The sequence below is a fragment of the Solea solea genome, chromosome 16 (genome assembly GCF_958295425.1).
Source record: "Solea solea chromosome 16, fSolSol10.1, whole genome shotgun sequence".
In the NCBI taxonomy this organism is placed as follows: Eukaryota; Metazoa; Chordata; class Actinopteri; order Pleuronectiformes; family Soleidae; genus Solea; species Solea solea.
Window position 1 is genome coordinate 7,014,288 of NC_081149.1, and position 18,434 is coordinate 7,032,721.

At 41.0% G+C, this 18,434-nt stretch overlaps 1 protein-coding gene across 6 annotated transcripts; it reads left to right on the top strand.

The window, feature by feature from the left end:
* The first annotated feature begins 1,124 nt into the window (after positions 1–1,124).
* Positions 1,125–17,037, top strand: raver1 (ribonucleoprotein, PTB-binding 1). 6 transcript variants are annotated; one of them, XM_058652658.1, is made up of 15 exons: positions 1,125–1,521; positions 3,165–3,231; positions 5,375–5,844; positions 8,397–8,588; positions 8,678–8,831; positions 9,635–9,735; positions 9,889–9,960; positions 11,279–11,357; positions 11,897–12,084; positions 12,195–12,276; positions 12,382–12,524; positions 13,789–13,860; positions 13,973–14,107; positions 14,297–14,362; positions 15,270–17,037. In XM_058652658.1, exons 1-15 carry the CDS (start codon positions 1,171–1,173, stop codon positions 15,414–15,416), a joined length of 2,319 nt encoding a protein of 772 aa, XP_058508641.1. In that variant the 5' UTR covers positions 1,125–1,170; the 3' UTR covers positions 15,417–17,037. The 6 variants fall into 6 exon arrangements, with proteins under 6 accessions (XP_058508641.1, XP_058508642.1, XP_058508643.1 ...); XM_058652659.1 differs by having other exon boundaries at positions 8,678–8,798; XM_058652660.1 differs by lacking the exon at positions 9,889–9,960 and having other exon boundaries at positions 11,276–11,357.
* The last annotated feature ends 1,397 nt before the right edge of the window (positions 17,038–18,434 follow it).

Consider the following 18,434-nt stretch of genomic DNA (forward strand, 5'->3'; position numbering starts at 1 on the left):
ATTCATCTAAATGCACACATTAATCTCAATTTATTCTGGGTGTAAGTGGCTTATTCGGTGATCCACGTGAAACACGTCCAGTGTTGTCAAGAAGCAGGTGAGGCGACATTTAAATAGACATATTTTCATTTTGAATAAATATCTATGTGTGATTATATTTACTGAAATTGCAATTGCAGTGGGATTTGCGATAGAAGAAAAACACATTTAAAGTCAATACAATATTTAATCTAAAAATTTTATTTTTTGAGATGCATTTTGGCTTTAATAAATATTGTGCCTCTTGCTGATCGGAAAACTTCAAAAATATTGCGATTTGTAAATGTAACACATTGGCACTTTAAATGATCTAAGACTGGTGAAAGTACAGAGGTCTCCTATTGTTATCCTTCAGATTATTATTATTGTTCTGTGGGTTTGTGGTCATTTTTTAGGGGGTTAACACACTTACAACTCTTTGCACAGAGGTCAAGTCTGGCGAAAATAAGATATTGGCATAGTGCCTGAACCCATGCGTTGCTCAAGGGCTCTCTATAGCACCCCCTAAAGTGAAAACAGAGTTTTCGAAATTGAGTTCCACTGTATTTCCCGAAACTTGGTGGGAATATGTTATAGCCCAAGATGGACAAAAAAGTCAATTTGAACCGTGGCCTCAACTCAACAGGAAGTCAGTCCTCTGAGCATGTTTGTCGTACTAAAATAAAAAATGTGAGTTTGTACTAGTTTCTGTCTGGGTTTTTTTTTTATTAGAATTATTTTGCATCATAAATATATATTTTTTTATGTTTACTATACATCACTCATTTTGAAGTCTTTTGAATTATTTGGAAAATCGTCATAAATATAATTTGTGCAATATCATGATGGAGTATAATATATACATACATACATACACACACCACTGTGGTTTTTAGGGGGCACCAAATCCCGATATCGGCTGGGGCAGCAAAATGTTTAGTACCGGCCCTGGGCCCGACTCCTGAGGGACAGATTCAACAGCACACTAGAAACACTCGTGTCCCCGCCCCCTCCCTCCGGTCCGTCAGAGTTACGTAGGATGCGTCCTCCTCTCGTCCAATCAGAAGCGTCGCGGGGGCCATGTGTGTATTGTTTAAACTGCTCAAATCAAACAGCTTCCAGAGCGAGGAAAAACTTCCACCGAACCTAGTGATGGCGGCCGCTGAGTCTGTGAGCGCAGCTGCCCGGGACGAAAGCGTAGACACGGGACTCACTTTCACCCCTCGTCCTCTGCAAGGCAATCCCGACCTCGCTTCCGCGGCGGACCACGAAACTTGGAGAGCCGGAGACCAACACCACCACCCCCGCCGCCGGCATTCCGAACCCGAACCCGGCGAAGAGGACCTTCCGACACCGGGACGCGAAAGTCAGCGGAGGGTCGACGAGGACCTCGCGTCGTTGAGCCCCGAGGAGATCCAGAGCCGCTTGGAGAGAACTCGTCGCGAGTTTTTCAACCGTCGAAAAATAATCATCAAAAATCTGCCCTCGGACGTTAGCAACCAGGTGAATTTGAACCGTCGAGTGATTATTTTTTTTTAATTTATTGATTGATCAATTGATTGACGGGTCCGTTTGGCTAACGTTATCCTAGCTCCTGTCTGCCTGTCATGCTACGTATGTTAGCCCGCGAGACATTTAACTCGTCGGCTGCCTTTTAAACCTAACTTGTTTTCCTTAATTAATCTGAAAACGACAGCACTTCATTAATGAGCGTCCGACGAAAAACCAGCCGGCACCGTGTTTTTAATACAGTTTGGGCACAGTTGGCTAACATAGTTTAGGCTACATAACAGGTGGTCAGTCAGATAATGTCAATCGATAATGGGGTCATTTGTGGCCTGTGAGACCTGCTACGTCACCCTCGTTAAGTTTTAATATAAACAGTCAGTTTTATATTTAGCATTTGAGTCTGCTACTAGAGCTGTCACGCTCTGCGTGGTTTAAGTACAAGTGTTTTTTAAGGACCACGGGAGCCTTTAAATCAGTTATTTCAGATTTTTCTTTTTTCTTTTTTTTTGGGGAACGTGCCTGACTCGTGGGGAGCGATGAGCCTGCGGGCGGTACCATTGTTCTCACAGATAGGTGGGGGGGTGTTCGAGATGTGAGTTGCGATAGATAACAAAAGGTGGAAGGCGTGTAGACAAAAAAAAAAGTTTCAGAAAATGCCAGATAGCCTCGCTATTTGTTCGTGGAAAAAAAACTGCGCAGAACAAATGTCTCCCTTAACAATGAGTCAGGGATTTACCCTCTCACTTCACCTGCACCTCACTATTGAACTATTCCCAGTGGAGATGAATTGTCAATTGTTCTGTCAACAAGAATTTGTCATATAAGAAATCCATTATATGGTGTTTTTCTCTATTGCTGATTCCTGTGTTAAGTTACAAAAAATCTACATTGTATATCTACAATATACAGTATTTTCAATAACAAGAATTATGTGTGGTTAGTATTAATTTAGGGCTGCAACAATTAATCAATTATTAATCAATTCCCAAATTAATTGTCAGCTATTTTGATAATTGACTAATCAATTTGAGTTTTTCAGCTTCTTAAATCTGAATAGTTTCTATATTCTCTACTCCATATGACAAAGAAATAATTAAATCAGATTGATTTTGGTTTATGGACAAAACGAGACAATCGAGAATATCACTATGTCCAGGTCCGGGAAGTGATCAACGTTTTCTGACGTTTGTGGAACAAACAATTACTAGGACTATTAAATAAATGAAACAGGTCGTCAAAAAATTTTGGATGGAAAAAGCAACATTTAGCAAGTTTCTGAGAACGGAAATGCAGTTTTGTATTAATTGGCTGATCAATATATAAAAAAATAACGAATGCCTGGCACAAAACGAATGGAAAATGTTGTTGCAGTTGATTAATTGGTCATCCGGGTGACGTTTTTGGACCGAGCCCTTCTTTTTGACAGTTATTTTATGGTGCACACTTTTTTTTCCATTTGTAATTTTGTTGGTTATTCATTCATTTTAAAATTAAAAAATTGCTTTCAGTTTCTTTTTTTTTCTTTTTTTATTATACCGAGCTCTCTGATTTTTAGGATACAGATTAATCTCTTCTAGTAATGGCCATAACCACAGTGAATATGTAAATATATATATATTTTTTAATTTTGTCTACAGGAGGTTCACGAGCTGCTGTGCAACTATGACTTGAAGTACTGCTTTGTTGACAAGTACAAAGGCACAGGTTGGTGACTCACAACACATTCTATATGATGAAAAACAATTGTATTCAATACATAGTTGATGATTAGTTGTTTGGCTGGGTTCATTAAAATGTTCTTTTTTTTGGACAGTATGTTTGGCCCTTTCCCCCTCTATTAAATGAAATGTCTGTTTAACAATAAAATTATACACAGCATAATCTAAAATCTGCTTTGGTCTTAAATTGTTTATAATAATATCAACTAAAACTATTTCTCAAGATCAAAACATCAGTATTACGTTTCTGAAAAGAAAACTGTAAAAGCTGTCGGTTTTTGGTGTTTTGCTAATTTAAAACAAGTTCTCTGATATTTTCTCCAGTGTAAATATTTTCTGGTTTCTTTGCTCCATTTAACAAAAATCAATAACACTGAAAACCTTTTTGTTTGTGGACCAAACAAGACATATGAGAACATCATTTTGAGGGTTTTGGAAATCAATCCATGTTTTTCAACATTTTCTGACAATTTATGGACTAATTAATCAGTTTAATCTATAATGGTAACAGTTAGTTGCAGCCCTAGGAATAATTGGGTCTACCTATTTTTCTTGTTTTAAGAGCGCTGATCATATCGAGTTGAAACATTTCATGCGGTTGAGTTAGTGCTGCAACTAATAATTTCGTTAACTGATTTCTGGACCTTAAATCGTGTCCTCCAATGTCTTGGTTTGTGTACAAACCACATTTATTCAGTTTGGCATCACAGAAGAGCAGAGAATTCATATCCTGAAATCAGATTATTTTATTTTATGTTCATTAAAACGGATAATTAGTTGATTTAGTCAGTTTAGGAGGTGACTACTAATCAATTCAAAGTGCCAGAGGAGACACTTGAAATTGCAGTTTTACTTTGAAGTGTCAACTCATCAAGAAAATGTGATGGCTGATTTATTAGCAAGAAATGAAGGTGTAAATAAAAACAAATAGAGTGACACAAACATCTGCTTCGACTTAAATGGTTTTGCACATCGGCTGACAGCGAGTGGCCATTAGCCCCAGCCAGATGGTAAATTCAGGGTCTGCCTTTCACAGTCATGGATGAACAGTCACATTTAAATGCTGTTTTCTTTTTGTGACTTTCACTTATAACCCCCTCTTTCAAAACAGAGATAAAAGGATGTTTACTTCCCGTGTGGCAGCAGACGGGTGACGGGGCTTGAGTGCACTTGTGTGCAATTCTAATGAGGCTCTGTCACAGACAATTCAGACAGAAAGTACTAGTAACAGACTCGCATATGGTTGGCAGAGTTAATTTGCTATTTTAATCGCTTTGGGTGTTTGTATTTTTTTCTGTAGGGATGGGTTCTTCTAGGAAAATGCTATTCGAATACTATTTGTTGAATATTCTAAACTCCAGCGCATGAAATCTAGTGAACATAATCCAGGGTTCATGGCATGTTGAGAAATCGGAGCAGAGTCTCTTAAATTTCATCACCTCTTCAAACACACATGCAGTCCACTGACTGACTAAATGCTTGCTGCCGCAGCCAACTGTATGTGTGATACATTATTGGAGTAGAAATATTTATTTATAAATGCAGTTATTGATAAAACATTGTTTTTGTATGTTTTTCACTATATTACAAATTGTCACAGTGACTGATTGACTTTTTTTTCTCTTACTATCTGTAGTTTTCAGCTTCTAAAATGTGAATATTTTTCTGGTTTCATTTTCTCCATGTAACAAATCGTTAAAGCTGAATAATTTTGGTGTCTGTGTGAAACAAGACATTTCAAAACAATATTTCTGCACTTTTGGAAACCTATTTCGACGATTAATTCATTTAAAAATGCTTTTAAACCACACAATAAGAAGAATCTCAAGTTGCAGCCCGAGACTTGGGTCTACACGTTAAAGTCCAAGGCCAGAAAATGTACCTCAATTCTTATCCGATGCTTATACAGCCATTGTAGTTTTAATTGGGTAAACGTTGCTGTCACAAACGCTTGTCACGAGGTGACGATCTGCCTCCACTATTCTCTTAAGGCAGAATTTGTATCACAACAGGCCTGTGCTGCCCAGCGATTTCTGATGGGTATGAAAGTAGACCTTGCTTTGCTTGTGCTGACTGAACAATGTCACTGCCCCCACTTTACGCTTAATTGTGTTCATTGTCACCCTCAGCGTTTGTGACACTGCTCAATGGGGACCAGGCGCAGTCTGCCATCAAAGAGTTCCACCAGCACGTGCTGCGCGACAGGGACATCTCTGTGCAGCTGCAGCCGACAGATGCTCTACTCTGCATTGCCAACCTGCCCCAGTCTTTCACCCAGCAGCAGTTTGAGGAGTTGGTGCGACCCTTCGGTAACCTGGAGCGCTGCTTTCTGGTGCACAGTGCCTCCACTGGGCACTCCAAGGGCTATGGCTTCGTGGAGTACATGAAGAAGGACTCGGCGGCCAGGGCCAAGTCGGAGCTTCTGGGGAAGCAGCTGGGCTCCCGCATGCTGTACGTCCACTGGTCTGAGGTGGGGTCGCTCACGTACCCACTGCTGCACTCCAAATGTCTGTGTGTGGACCGCCTGCCCCTGAACCTGCTGACGGCCCAGGACCTTCGCAGCGCCCTTGCAGACACCCATGTACCAGTCTTCTGCCAGGTTATAATCACAACACACAAACACAGAGAACCTCGTAACAAACCAAGGTTGACCCGCTATGTAGGAGCCACAAGTCCATATGAAAGCAACGGTGTTTTGAAGTGATGGTTCAGGTTTTTATTTAAATTGTGCTTGCATGCGGTTTCATCACAGTATCAGCCTGGCACTTGGACACTTGCTCTCTCATTGATAAATGGCTGCCGGCGGGCACAGAAGGGAAAAAATGGGTTTTAATCTATATCTGCTCAAGTCTATGACGGCTAAGGAACTGCTATTTTTTATCTTGTTTGATGGCCTTCTCCAGCAGGAACTCAAATGTTGTGAACCACTTTCTTGTCGCACCAAAGTCCATAGAGAAAATCAGCGATTTTACACCACAGCACACAGGAGTTGTTAATCCACCGCTGCCTTCATCGCCAAGTTCGAATTTGTTATTTTTGTGAATTTACACAATGGTTTCCTGCCGGAAAAGCCAGTCTTACAGTGAGATAAAGCAGTGAACATACTTGGATATCGTAGAGTTGTCATCAACGAAGTAAAAAAAAAAAATTAAGTCTAAAAATGTCATTGGAGAAAATGAATAATGGGAATTTTTATGACATTTACCAGAATGTTTCTAAAAGTGGTCAGTAACTGTTCTACCTCCCTCGTTATTTATGAAGAATACAACCTTCCAGTTGACATCAGTGTTTATACAGGAAATGCTGTAAAAGACATTTATAAAAAATGTGGCCACTCAAAGTTTCTTCATCAGCGAACACTGCCGGTTTCTGTGGCGATGACCACCTGACTCCCCCAGGTGGTGTCATTCAGCAGGCTTTTCTGGAATGAGAGGGGGTTGCCATTTTTTGCAAGACCAGCATTGTTGCTCTTCGCTGCATAGCCGTAACTTTTTTTAGACTTTTGGATTGTGGTGCAACGGATCATCATTGATCCGTGATCCGTTCGGATCAATATCTTCGGTTCGGCACACACGTGATCCGCGGATTGATTTATCGAAAAAAAAAAGTTGTGCGCATGTTCAGTCCACACACAGCGTGGTCATGGCGAGCAGAGGAACGGAGGAGCTTGAACGCCCCGTGTCATTTAAATCCCCTGTATGGGAGCATTTTGGCTTCCCTGTCAAATATAATGACAAAGGAAAGAGGTTAGTGGATAAAACCGTGACGGTGTGTAGGCACTGTGGCACAAGAAAGCCATATGACAGTGAAAACACATCAAGCATGGCCACGCATTTGAAGCGACATCACCCCGGTGTTTCACTGACAGGAGTGAAAACGAAGGCTGCTCAACAACCGTTTATCACCGCGGCATTTAAGCAGCCCCTTGTTGCAAAATCAGACCGGGCTAAAGCCATCACAAACGCTATCGGTGTGTTTTATAGGTGCAGACATGAGGCCATATTCAGTTGTGCAAAACGAGGGCTTTAAACACATGCTGAAAGTGCTTGAGCCACGTTACGACGGTGCGCCGTCGCGCATCCGGAAAAATCCGCGTAACGATCCGATCCGTGAGTTGTTTGATCCGTTGCACCCCTGCTTTTGGATATTCAAAAGCTCTTCAACCAAACGGCGCTCGTCTATAAAGTATAGCATAAGACATTCTAATGTTTATTTATATTTCATACATTTTAATTACGAGTGTGAAGTCTGAAATCGTTATACCTCACTCTCTGACGACCCCTCATCATGGTTAATTTTCTTGCTTCACTTAACTTTTCCATAAATTGGACATTTAATTATCAGCACATCGTCACCGAGTAAATCTCCCGAGACTCTATGAGAACCTGTCGGTGCTGGTGGATGTCACATTTCATCTGTTCAACAAAATTCTTTCCGTTTTATTCCTGTACATTTCAGGACTTTTGTTAGTGATTTCCAGTCTCAATGTCCCTTTTATAGAGATGTACATATTCTATTCCAGTTGGTTAGGGTTAGTCCATATCTCATTAAGGGCTTCATTTCATATGTTGAACATGTTATGCACCAAACGAGTACTCGATTACATCGAGGAAAATGTTCCCCCACCTGGAAATTATGATTTCAAGTGCACAAAAATTTAGTTTTAATGATTTTCTTAGTTTGGAGCAAAGAAACCAGAACGCATTTGCATTTAAGAAGCTGAAAAATCAGAAAGCATGATTTTGATTATTGGTAAAAAAAATAAGCACTCAAACTGTTGAATAAATGATCAAAATTGTTGATGATTAATTTAAATAAAAATTAATCATCAACTATTTTATAATCGATGAATCGGCTTGAAGCTTTCTTCATTATTAAAAAAGATCTCTGATTGTTTTTAGCTTCTTAAATGTGAATATATTCCATTTTCTGAAAATAATCATTTCCGGGATGAGAAACACTGATCAACATTTTTCAGTATTTTCTGGACCGAACGACGACTGGATCAATCGTGAAAATAATTGGTTAATTAATTAAGAAATTAATCGTTAGTTGCAGCTCTAGTCATCGATAATCGCATAATCCTTGCTGCATGATACCTCATGTGTGTCGTTTGTAATGGCAGCTGAACTTGGACTGTTCTTTCCACAGTTGGCTCAGGGACAAGACGGAAGTTTTAAACGATTTGCAGTTTTGGAGTTTGCCACCGCAGAGATGACTGAGGAGGCACAGCGGCTGACTGAAGGCAGGCTGCTCGGTGGGACGCACATCAGGGTGTCCTTCTGTGCCCCCGGCCCTCCTGGAAGAAGCATGCTGGCCGCCCTTATTGCTGCCCAAACCACAGTACGCGAGTTGATGCAACTCCATTTATGTACATTAAGTTTAAAGCTGTGGTTTGCCGCTGCTGAAAGGCTGTCTTTTCCTTTTTTAAGGCTGTGAACAGGGGTAAAGGTCTCCTCCCTGATCCCACTGCCATGCAGATCCTCACAGGCCTCAATAACCCGGCCACCCTCAAGATGCTGCTCAACCCACTGTCACAGGGACACAAACAAGGTGAAGGATTCTCACCAGCTCCCATCAGCTTAGGTGACTTTTATTGTACCAGTAACTACATGTGTTTTGAAATTGAGTGTCACCTGACATGTCCTTCAATATAAATGCCTCACTGAAAGGCTCATGGGTTTAGGATTTCTGCTTCGTAACTCCTCGTGGCTCTTTGTCTGTATTCAAGTCATTCCTCCTGCAAACCTCCGTGATCTCCAGTGGGATTCAAAAGTCCTACTTTCTATTACTTTTTCAGGCTGGGAATTTTCTCTCTGTGTACATTAATAATAATAACAATTCTAAGGTGTATTTCAAAGAGAGCCTTGAAACTTTGTGTCACAAGAATGTCATCGAAAAATGTAATTGGCAAAGAGACTTTTTAATTCTTCTATTTCAGTCCCTGCAACAGGTTTTTAATTTTGAAAAGACAATTCTCAGTTTTAATAAACAAGTTGATTAAGTGATTTAAAAAATATTTATATTTTTCAGTTTAAATTACTAAAAGTATTCCAAGAGAACAACTAATGATTAATCGAGAATGACTAATTTAAAATGATTTGATGTAATATTTTTAATTGATTAATTAATTGTTTTCCCCACAGACTTGAAATTACTTTGTTTTAATGATTTTTGTCAGTTAATGGACCGAATTTTCCAGATGTTTTTAGAATCTGAATAACCAAAGGACTGTTTTATTGATGATGAAATCCCTCAAACCAATGAATCGATCTTCAGAATAGTTGACGATGAATTTAGTATCGATGAACCACTGCAGCCATAAATTATCGACTTGAGCAATGGGCTTTAAGCATGAAGCTGTGGGTCACTCTGGTCTGTGTGTTCAGGTCTACTTGGAGCCGCCCCTGCGATGCCACTCCTGGCCAACCCAGCACTCTCGGCCGCCCTGCTCCAGCTGCTCCTTCAGAACCAGGCCAAGGCCCAGCAGGTACCTCTCTGCTTCTTTCTCTCTCGCTCCATCTCTACGAAATGTTCCTTTTTCAGCAGCTCAGCCTGTTTTGATTCATCTCTCTAACTCCAGCACACATTTTCTTCTCCCCCCTTCACCACCTCCTCCTCACTCTGCGCTTTTTACCTTCAGCAAGCCTTTCTGGGAAATCATCTTCTGTGGGCTCAGGTGCTGCACAATAAAGAAAACCCTCTAGTGCCATGTGTGAGTGATAATGGCGTGTTTGTGTTCAGTTGGTGTGTGAAGTTAGATGGATCCTGATGCTTTTTATGTGGCTGCTGATAAACAACTCTGTGCTTGGGTAGGTGAAGCTGTCGTTAGGAAGGCGTGAGGTTTTGTTGTTTGAGTGTGTGTGTGTGTGTGTGCAGTTTTGTGTGGGGTGTTACTTTTTGAGTGGCGTTGAGTGATGTGGTAGGCGTACCACAACTGTAAATATCTATTCGGTGAGAACATAATTTCCTACGTGGTGAGTAAACCTCGGTGCTAATAAGAGTGTGCTTGTATTGCTCAGCCCCCCCCCCCCCCCCCCAAGTAGGCATGGAAAATTATCCTGTCACTGTTATCCTCACCAAAATAATAGCAACTCAATGTTATTGTGATAACTGTAGAAGCATGCTTTGATATAGTAGAGTTTTAAAGGCGAACAGCTACAGTAAAACATGTTACATTATATGTTGTAATGTCACTATCATTTTCATGAAATGTCAAAATGTTCCCAAAAACATGTTACAAAAGTCATATTCACATATCTACAAAGTGATGTTACTGAAACATGTCGGTGTGGATATGTTTAAGTTGGGGGTGAGGGGAAAAAACTGGAATCTTAAACAAAATGATTGTAAATCATGAGGTTTCTGATGATTGTAAAGATGCAGGATCCCCAAAATGAATCACCGGGTCTGTACGCTGATGTGCTAGACAGCGTTTTGTGTGTCACTCATGAAAGATGAATGATTTTCACATTCATAATCATTTGGATAATGGCGAATTCCACTTATTATGTGTGCGCTTATCAAGATGTGCGATAATATTGTATGTTGTCCCTAGAGGTAGTTGAAGGAAATTTGAATATACTTGGCCAAATATAACAGAGGCAACATCTTGACAGACGTGTACACAGCTTCTAATCTTCTGTGTAATGACCTTTAACATGTTTCATTAGAATCAGGAAGACGCAAACTCTCTCTGGAATAATCTGCTCTCAGCTCCGTCGTTATCTGTGTTTTGAGTGATTGTTTTTTCTTTTGCTGTTGCCAAACGGACACCATAGCTTTCTCTTGTAGCCGACCTTGAAAACTAGCTCAGTCTTTAACAACTGGACTATCAATTATTGCAATGGCTCTGTATATATATATAATTGAAATTTAATCATGCGTATGACTGACTGAGGGTTAAGAATTTCCCTCGCAAGCGTCAGCCATGGAAAAAAAAAAACCTTTTTGGTCGACCTCTAATTTGTCCCTTCCACATTCACCCGCTGTGATCCTCTTGGGACGCTGACCTCTTCTCTTTTGACCAGCAGGCAGGACTCATGACGGAGAATCCTCTGGCCGCTCTGCCTGTCCAGCAGGGAGTCCATCTGCTCGGAGACCTGTCCCAAGGTTTGCCATCCGCCTCCAGCCTTAGCTCCTCGAGTCACAACACACTACGCTGCCTGTTAACTGCTTTTGCTTATGACGCTGAACATCTGTAGCAACACTTGCCCGTTGGTCATGTGTGTCCTGCTCTTTACATGGGGGGGGGGGAGCCTATAAATTTGAGTTAATGAGATAAATGTGCAGAATTCTTGGCACAACCATTCCTTTTTATATTTCCAGAAAACACAGGAAACATGTATGCAGTTTTAAATTGACACATTTCAGATTTGGTGTGACCTACCATTACATTTGAATGATGTCATGACCCTGGCTCTCTTAAACCTGGACCTGAACCCTAATCAATGTTTGTCCCATGTCCTGTCAAAGACACATCTGCTGTGACAAAGGAATGCAAATTAGGGCTGCAACTAACATTTAAGTTTGCTCCATGGAATGTTGATCAGTGTTTACCAAACCTGGAAATGATGTTCTCAAATGTCTTGTTTTGTCTACAAACCAAAATGATTCCGTTTTAATAATGATTTCTTGTGGTGTCGTCCCAGGTCTCGGTCTGCAGCCGGACCCTCTGGGCCCACTAAAGCCAATGCCTCTTGGCAGAGGCCACACAAGGGATCAGGAATCTCCCACAGCAGGCTGCGCCTTCCCCCAGACTTCCTCTCCCACCCTGCCGGGCATCTCCATGCCCCTGATGAATGGCATGATGGGAGCAGATGGCCTCACAGCACAGGGGGTGAGTCAGGTCCTGAGTAATTTCCACAATATGTTGCCTTCTTGTCCAGCTCTTTCTTTTTTTCTTAAATGCATAGTAGAATTGAATCTTATTTTTACTTGTGTTCTCAGGTGTCAATACTTGGAGATCCTCCCAAAGACATACCTCTTCCTCAGAGTGCCTACCTCGCTGTCAACCACAGTTTTCCCTCAGGTGAGCCGTGTTAATTTGCAGTGTTTGGTTGTGATTTTTCCTGTTTACCACTAGTCTTTATTATTTTTGCCGCACTGCCTCATATATTGTCTTCTGTCTCTCCAGGAGGAAGCTGCAGGCCTCATCCCTACAGGAAGAGGCCTACACTGAGTAATGTGTCCAACCAGCCCACACACTACAGCGTACAGCCCAATTACAACCTGCGTTACCAGGACTCCTACAGCCCAGAGTATCCTCCACTCCACCAGGTAACATCCACAGTCACCACTTCATCTGTGGAGTAGATGCTCGTTTTAATCACCTTTTCTCGATGGCTGAAGGCATCATGTTTTTGGGTTTGTTAATCCCACTCTTAATCACGATTTCGCAAGAAGACATTTCTTCAAATTTGCACTCGGATTAACTTATTTAAATTAGAGGTCAAAAGTCAAAGCCATTGACTGATTATTCAGACAAAGTTTGCCAATTGTATTAATCAGTAAGTATCACTTCAGGTAAAGCATATGCATTTTTGTTCTTTGAAACGATGGAGGGGAGGAAAAAAGAGATGCAACATATAGCAAGTGATTTTTCCACTTTTGAGCACATTAACATCTTCAGCTAATAGTGTTCACATGGACTCAAAGATAAAATGCATTTTATTAAATAGTTGAAACATGCCATGAACATACAAGACGTGTTTATAATCTTGTCACTGCAACGTCTTATGAAAAACCAAAATTTTCTTCAGATTTGGTGCAAATGTTGCCTCCAAGATCAACAGATTTTTGATGGTTGACGGTCAAAGTCACGGAGTTGTGTTTTTATAAAGGCGATGTATGAAGAACACCTGCATGGAATTTTATTATGACACGTGTATGTGGTGGTCAAACGTGACTCCTTTGCCATTACCTTGAGTTGTAGATTGAGGAACAGTTCACATGTAGCACCCAGAAATGCGTGGAAAAAAAAAATATATATATATATGTTACTTGGCAACCGAAACCTGGGAGCTGCTCAGATGACCAGCCTCACGGAAAGAAATCAAACTATGAAAAATAAGCAAAACAAAGACAATAGGAACCTTCTTTCCTTCACAGCTGCTTGATGCTAGAGGTTCACAGTTAATTTAGGCAACAAAGACCAGTTTGACCCACTGAAAGTCTCTCGTGGCTACACTAACATTTAATGTATCTGTGCAAAAAGGACGCTGTATGTAAACTGCCCCTAACTGCTTATCTGGGTGTTAAATGTCAAGGTCACAGTGACCCTCACAAGACATTGAACACTGATCATAACATTAGTTTGAAGCCCATGTTACACAAGCCTGGAAAACCTTGTAGAATGGAAGTGTTGGTTGGCGTCGGTACACGATCGATCAGCTGTAATTAAATATTGTTTTTTAGTTTGTGCTGCTTTGCCGGGTGATTAATGGTGGTCTGTTGCGTTAATCGTGTACTGCACAGGCTGACGGCTCATTTCTGTCATGTATGATGTGATTTGGTCCAATGCCCATCTGGCGTCTCTCCTCAGGATCCCCTGGCCCACTTGTACGAACAGCAGGAGAACCTTGATACCGGGGCCCTGGCAGGATTCGGACAGCAGGTAATGTTTTTATTCAACCGCTCCAAGATGGTGTGAGCAAATTATTAAATCACACAGTGGCCTGGAATAATAATAATAAAACAGCCGTGCTGATCTTGTTTGGTCTTTGCAGCTCTCGCGTCATCCCGACTACAGCGAGCACTTTTCCCACTATGGTTTCCCTCCCAGTCCACCCATGACCTCGTACTTCAACCCAGGACCTGAAGTCTCCACTAACGGGAACCTGCCCGCCACCCAACTCAACCGGGTAAACCTTAAAGCGTCAGACTTTGAAACTTTATTGATTACTTGTCAGTGTAAGAATGTCAACATAGTCCCACATGAGCTAAAGAAAAAAAAGCCTCACATTCCGAGAAAAAGCTTGTGCTAAATAATTAATGCTTTGAGTGTACAAGCCTCGCAAGACAAGGTCTCAAAGTTGTTTATTTGTCATCAGGCTGTGGGAATGCCTCCTGTGAGTCACCTGGCTAACTACCCCCCAGGCCTGGAGAATGCTGCCAAGGTAACCTACTTACTTTTTTTTTTTTTTTACTTTAAATGGTCCAGTGTGTAAAATTCAGGAGACTGAATTCAGATACGTTTGAAAAACTAAGGTTTGTGTAGGTGTATAATTGCTTTATGGTTGCTTGTTTGGTTTTTGTAGCCTTGGAATAAGCCTTTTCTTTGCTTTACGGAGGCCACCATCCTTGTGCCAGTTACTGTGGTTGAATAATTTTTAAATAACATGGCAGTAGAATATATGCATTACGTGTACGCAGTTCATTGTCGTCCACGAACAGAACGCAAATGACAGACAGAAGTATGAAATATAGGAGCCAGATTGACGGATGCACAGATGAGAGTGAAATACAGGCTCTGATGTGAGAGAACGGCGTTATGTGCCGGTCGTTTGGACATAAAATGCAGCTGACAAGTCTGCATGGGCACAGCTCCACACTGCTGCAACAGAAAATCCTACATTTGGACTTAAAGAATTGTTTTGTCATGAAACTGTGGTGAGAGAAATAAGACTGTCGTACTCCCACATTCTAGGTCGGAGCGTCCCAAAAGTTGGAGGTTTTGAAAATTCTGCAAACTTGCAAAGATGTATTACATCGACATGAAATATTTTGTCCCATTCCCAATGGAAAATCCCAAATGAGCATGATCTCATTATTGATCAAAATAATTGTTTGGCCCCCAACCAAAGAAACTTGACGCTTATTAAAATGTAAACAACAAAATATTAACAGGGTCTCCTGTGTGAATTAATGATGTCCTTCTGTAGAAATGTAGCTTATTCTCAAGCCATTGAAACCTACTCATGAAGTATATTAGGCAGTAGTAGTATATTTTGTGGTATATAACGAGGTATTTTGTTAATGAAAAGAAATTGTTTATTTATATCGCATCCTTCTTTCCACCTAAAGACGCCCATCGGTAGCCACAAGCGCCTCTTCTCCCGACTGATTCCATCTCCGGAGCCGAGTCCCGAGGGCGGCTATGTGGGCCAGCACTCTCAGGGCCTCGGCGGCCATTACGCAGACTCCTACCTAAAGAAGAAGCGCATATTCTAAAACGCAGTGGAACACTTTTAATAAAGCTGTGCGTTCAGCCCCGTGCTACAGCCAGGATGTGAAGGTATCTCCTCCAATGAACACACACACTCGGTAGTCCTTGGATTTGTCTCATGTGTACTCCTGTGATTGACCACTTGGGGGGGCGCTAAAGAGGGCAGCCTGCTAGTATGTGGAACGTTGTGTGTGTGTGTATATATGATTTTAGTGTGTTGGTAAATTAATTTTAGATTTTTAATTTTCTGTGGAGCTTGTACAGTGAGAAAAAAAAATGAAATTTTTTTTGGCTTTTTTTTTTAAATTCCTGTATTGAGTGTGATTCATCAGCAGGGCTTATGTGTAGTTTGGCCAGTTTTTGATGGTTTAAATTTTGTAACCTTCACTTGAATGAAGCTGTCCACACCTTCACGCAAAGGGACGACTATAGTTTGTATAAATCAAGCTTTACTTCAAACGTGCTACTTTTTTAAGTAGCCTTCCTATTTCCATGTAAAAAGTTGTGCAGGTTTGTTTAATGAGATTGTGTTTTTGTGTTGTGGCGTGTTGTGTTTCTTCCCCCCCTTTTTCTTCCACTGGTTTCTTTGGCTGTATGATTTCTAGATTCTAGCTTTTTCCTCACCGGTTTACGTTCAGCTTTCCATCCACCATTGACTGCTACATGTTCGCCTTAACTTCTTTTTCCACGTTGTTCTTGTCTGTTTTTGTTCCGCACCCATCCATCCTGTTGTTGATGTACGGAGTTCTCTACACTGTTGTCGAGTGAGTGATGCACTTTGAGGTCACAGCGTTTCAGTCCGTTCTCACCCTCTAGAGGATTCCATTTTCAAGTCTCCGGGAAGTTGAATAATTTCCATGTGGTGTTTATTTTATTTTTATTTTTTTTTAATGTGAATTGTTTTGCGAGGTTAAATTTTGAATGTCTTGCGTCGTCTCACCTGTGTTGAAAGAGTTGGGTGGGCGGGGCTGTGAACACCCGCTGTCATGTCGTCCTCCCCCGCCTCTTATTTAATGATCTCGTTCAGATGACGAGGCGACGGCTTGAGTGATGGACGCGGCAGATGTTCACATGTCCTCTGGGGGTTAAACTAATGGAAGCTACTGGCAGGTGATTGGTCAATGACACGACTGTCCTTGTGTTTTTTTGTTTTTTTCCCTTTTACTTTTTGTGAATAATTATCTGGTTGACAGTTTGATTGTGAAAACCCATTACCTCTGACACTCGAGCCTTGACGGTGTTCTCTCTGTGACCTCATCTGCCCTGTGTTGGCTCCATCTACATTTACCATTCCCGTGTTTATTTGCCGTGTAAATAGTTAAAAAGCTTGTTTTTCCCCCCCGAGTCCAAAACCTGCCTCTGGCCGGGTGTTTTTTCCTCTTTATTTTTGAATGAATTTGCTGCTGCTCCTGTTGTGTATTTGTTGCCCTGTATGTGTGAGAAGTGACTGCTCCATGTTGTGTATGGACCAAGAGATATAGCTGTTAGACTGTGATCATCATTCACTCTGATTTTTTTTTTTTAAGTTCTGACTGCGATCCTCTCTCCTCTGAACCGCCATGGCCATCTCTGTACGTTTGCGTTTGTGTGACATGAGCAAGTAAATGTTATTTAAACTCACAAAAAGGCGATGATTTCTTTATTTGACCAGAAAATCTTTCCGAATTTGATTGCATGTAACATTTCACCAGTTTCTGTGAGGCATGCCCTAACATTTCATCATTCTATAATTTCCTCTTCTGATTATACTGCGTCAAGCATTTTAATTTTGTTGGCTTTGATTCACAAGTCCAATTTAAGTTGTTTAATTCACCCTTAACAAGTTTCCTTAATTTGACTTTAATTGGTGCCCTAGGAGCACAACAAATTAAAGACCTTAATTGTAAATAGAGCTCCATCCTTAATCAAAATGCTGAAAGAAAACTTGGTAGAACTTTAGAAAAAGAAAATATCAGGCATTAAAAAAAAATGGCGATTTTGTTCAGTCTAGAGCTATATCATACAAGTTGCCTTGAGTCGGTTTAGTTTCTATTAATTTGTCTGTCAGCAGAATAAATCAGTCCTATGCTGCTGGCATGAAGTAGCAAAAACCTGTTCAAGACTTTCAGGGTCGGAGTTTTCAAGATGGAAAAGACAGAGAAAGAAGGATGTTCTGGAGAACGGAAGAGGCTTGGGGTTAAAGAAGGATCCTGAGTTCTGACTGCAGGGGGCGATATGGAGGCTTCACCACCCGGAGATGTTCCAGGATTAAAGGAGTGAAACACGGGTGAGTGACGTCTTAAAGTTTTAAACCAGTGCATATGGGTATCTAGTTAATGCCATTTGCCGATCCAGGTGCTTCAAGTATTTGAAATTAAACATGTTGCAGTAAATATCGGTGTATCTACTGCCCTCTCTGGTCAAACACCAGCTACAGTGTTCAAATTTTGCCATTGGCTGTCTTATTGCCCCTGGTCGACCTGGTATTAAAATGCGATTTCTGTGGTCGGATTGCAATCGCGTAGCGCCTGAATTGTGACCACATTGAATGTAAATGCGTCTCCACTCCACCCACAACAAGTACAACGAGCTAAGAGGAGTGACCGTGATCTGATGTGGACACTGGAGATGCCTGTTGATACAAAGGTGTAAATTCATGAGATGAACTCAGACCACGCCCCCTGCACTACTCAAAATCAGGGATTAGGCTGTTAAATTGCCCTTTAAGCTTTATTTCTTTATTGTTACTGTGTGTCTTGTTTTAGGAGCTTCTATAAAGTATAGAAGACCTTTCTTTAATTTTTTCTTTTTTTAATGTAGTTTTCAAGCTGCACCTGTGATGAAGCAATAGAACATAATGCTATATTGATCTCCCTCCCATGGGGAAACAAATTGTGTCGCAGCAGCTCGAGTACAAATTAAATGAGGTGGAAATGAGGAAAATATTAGGATAAGCAGAACATTAAGAAGAACAATTATACGTATGTAATTAAATTCAGTAATATGCATGTTCATTTTAATTACTATGGCCTAAGTCTAACAAG

What these genes read in the sequence shown, in the direction of transcription:
- raver1 (XM_058652658.1), top strand. Translation starts at nt 1,171, where the DNA reads ATGGCGGCCGCTGAGTCTGTGAGCGCAGCTGCCCGGGACGAAAGCGTA. An exon ending in CCTCGGACGTTAGCAACCAG is followed by an intron (nt 1,522 to 3,164) that starts GTGAATTTGAAC and finishes TTTTGTCTACAG; the next exon opens with GAGGTTCACGAGCTGCTGTG. An exon ending in ACCAGCTCCCATCAGCTTAG is followed by an intron (nt 8,832 to 9,634) that starts GTGACTTTTATT and finishes CTGTGTGTTCAG; the next exon opens with GTCTACTTGGAGCCGCCCCT.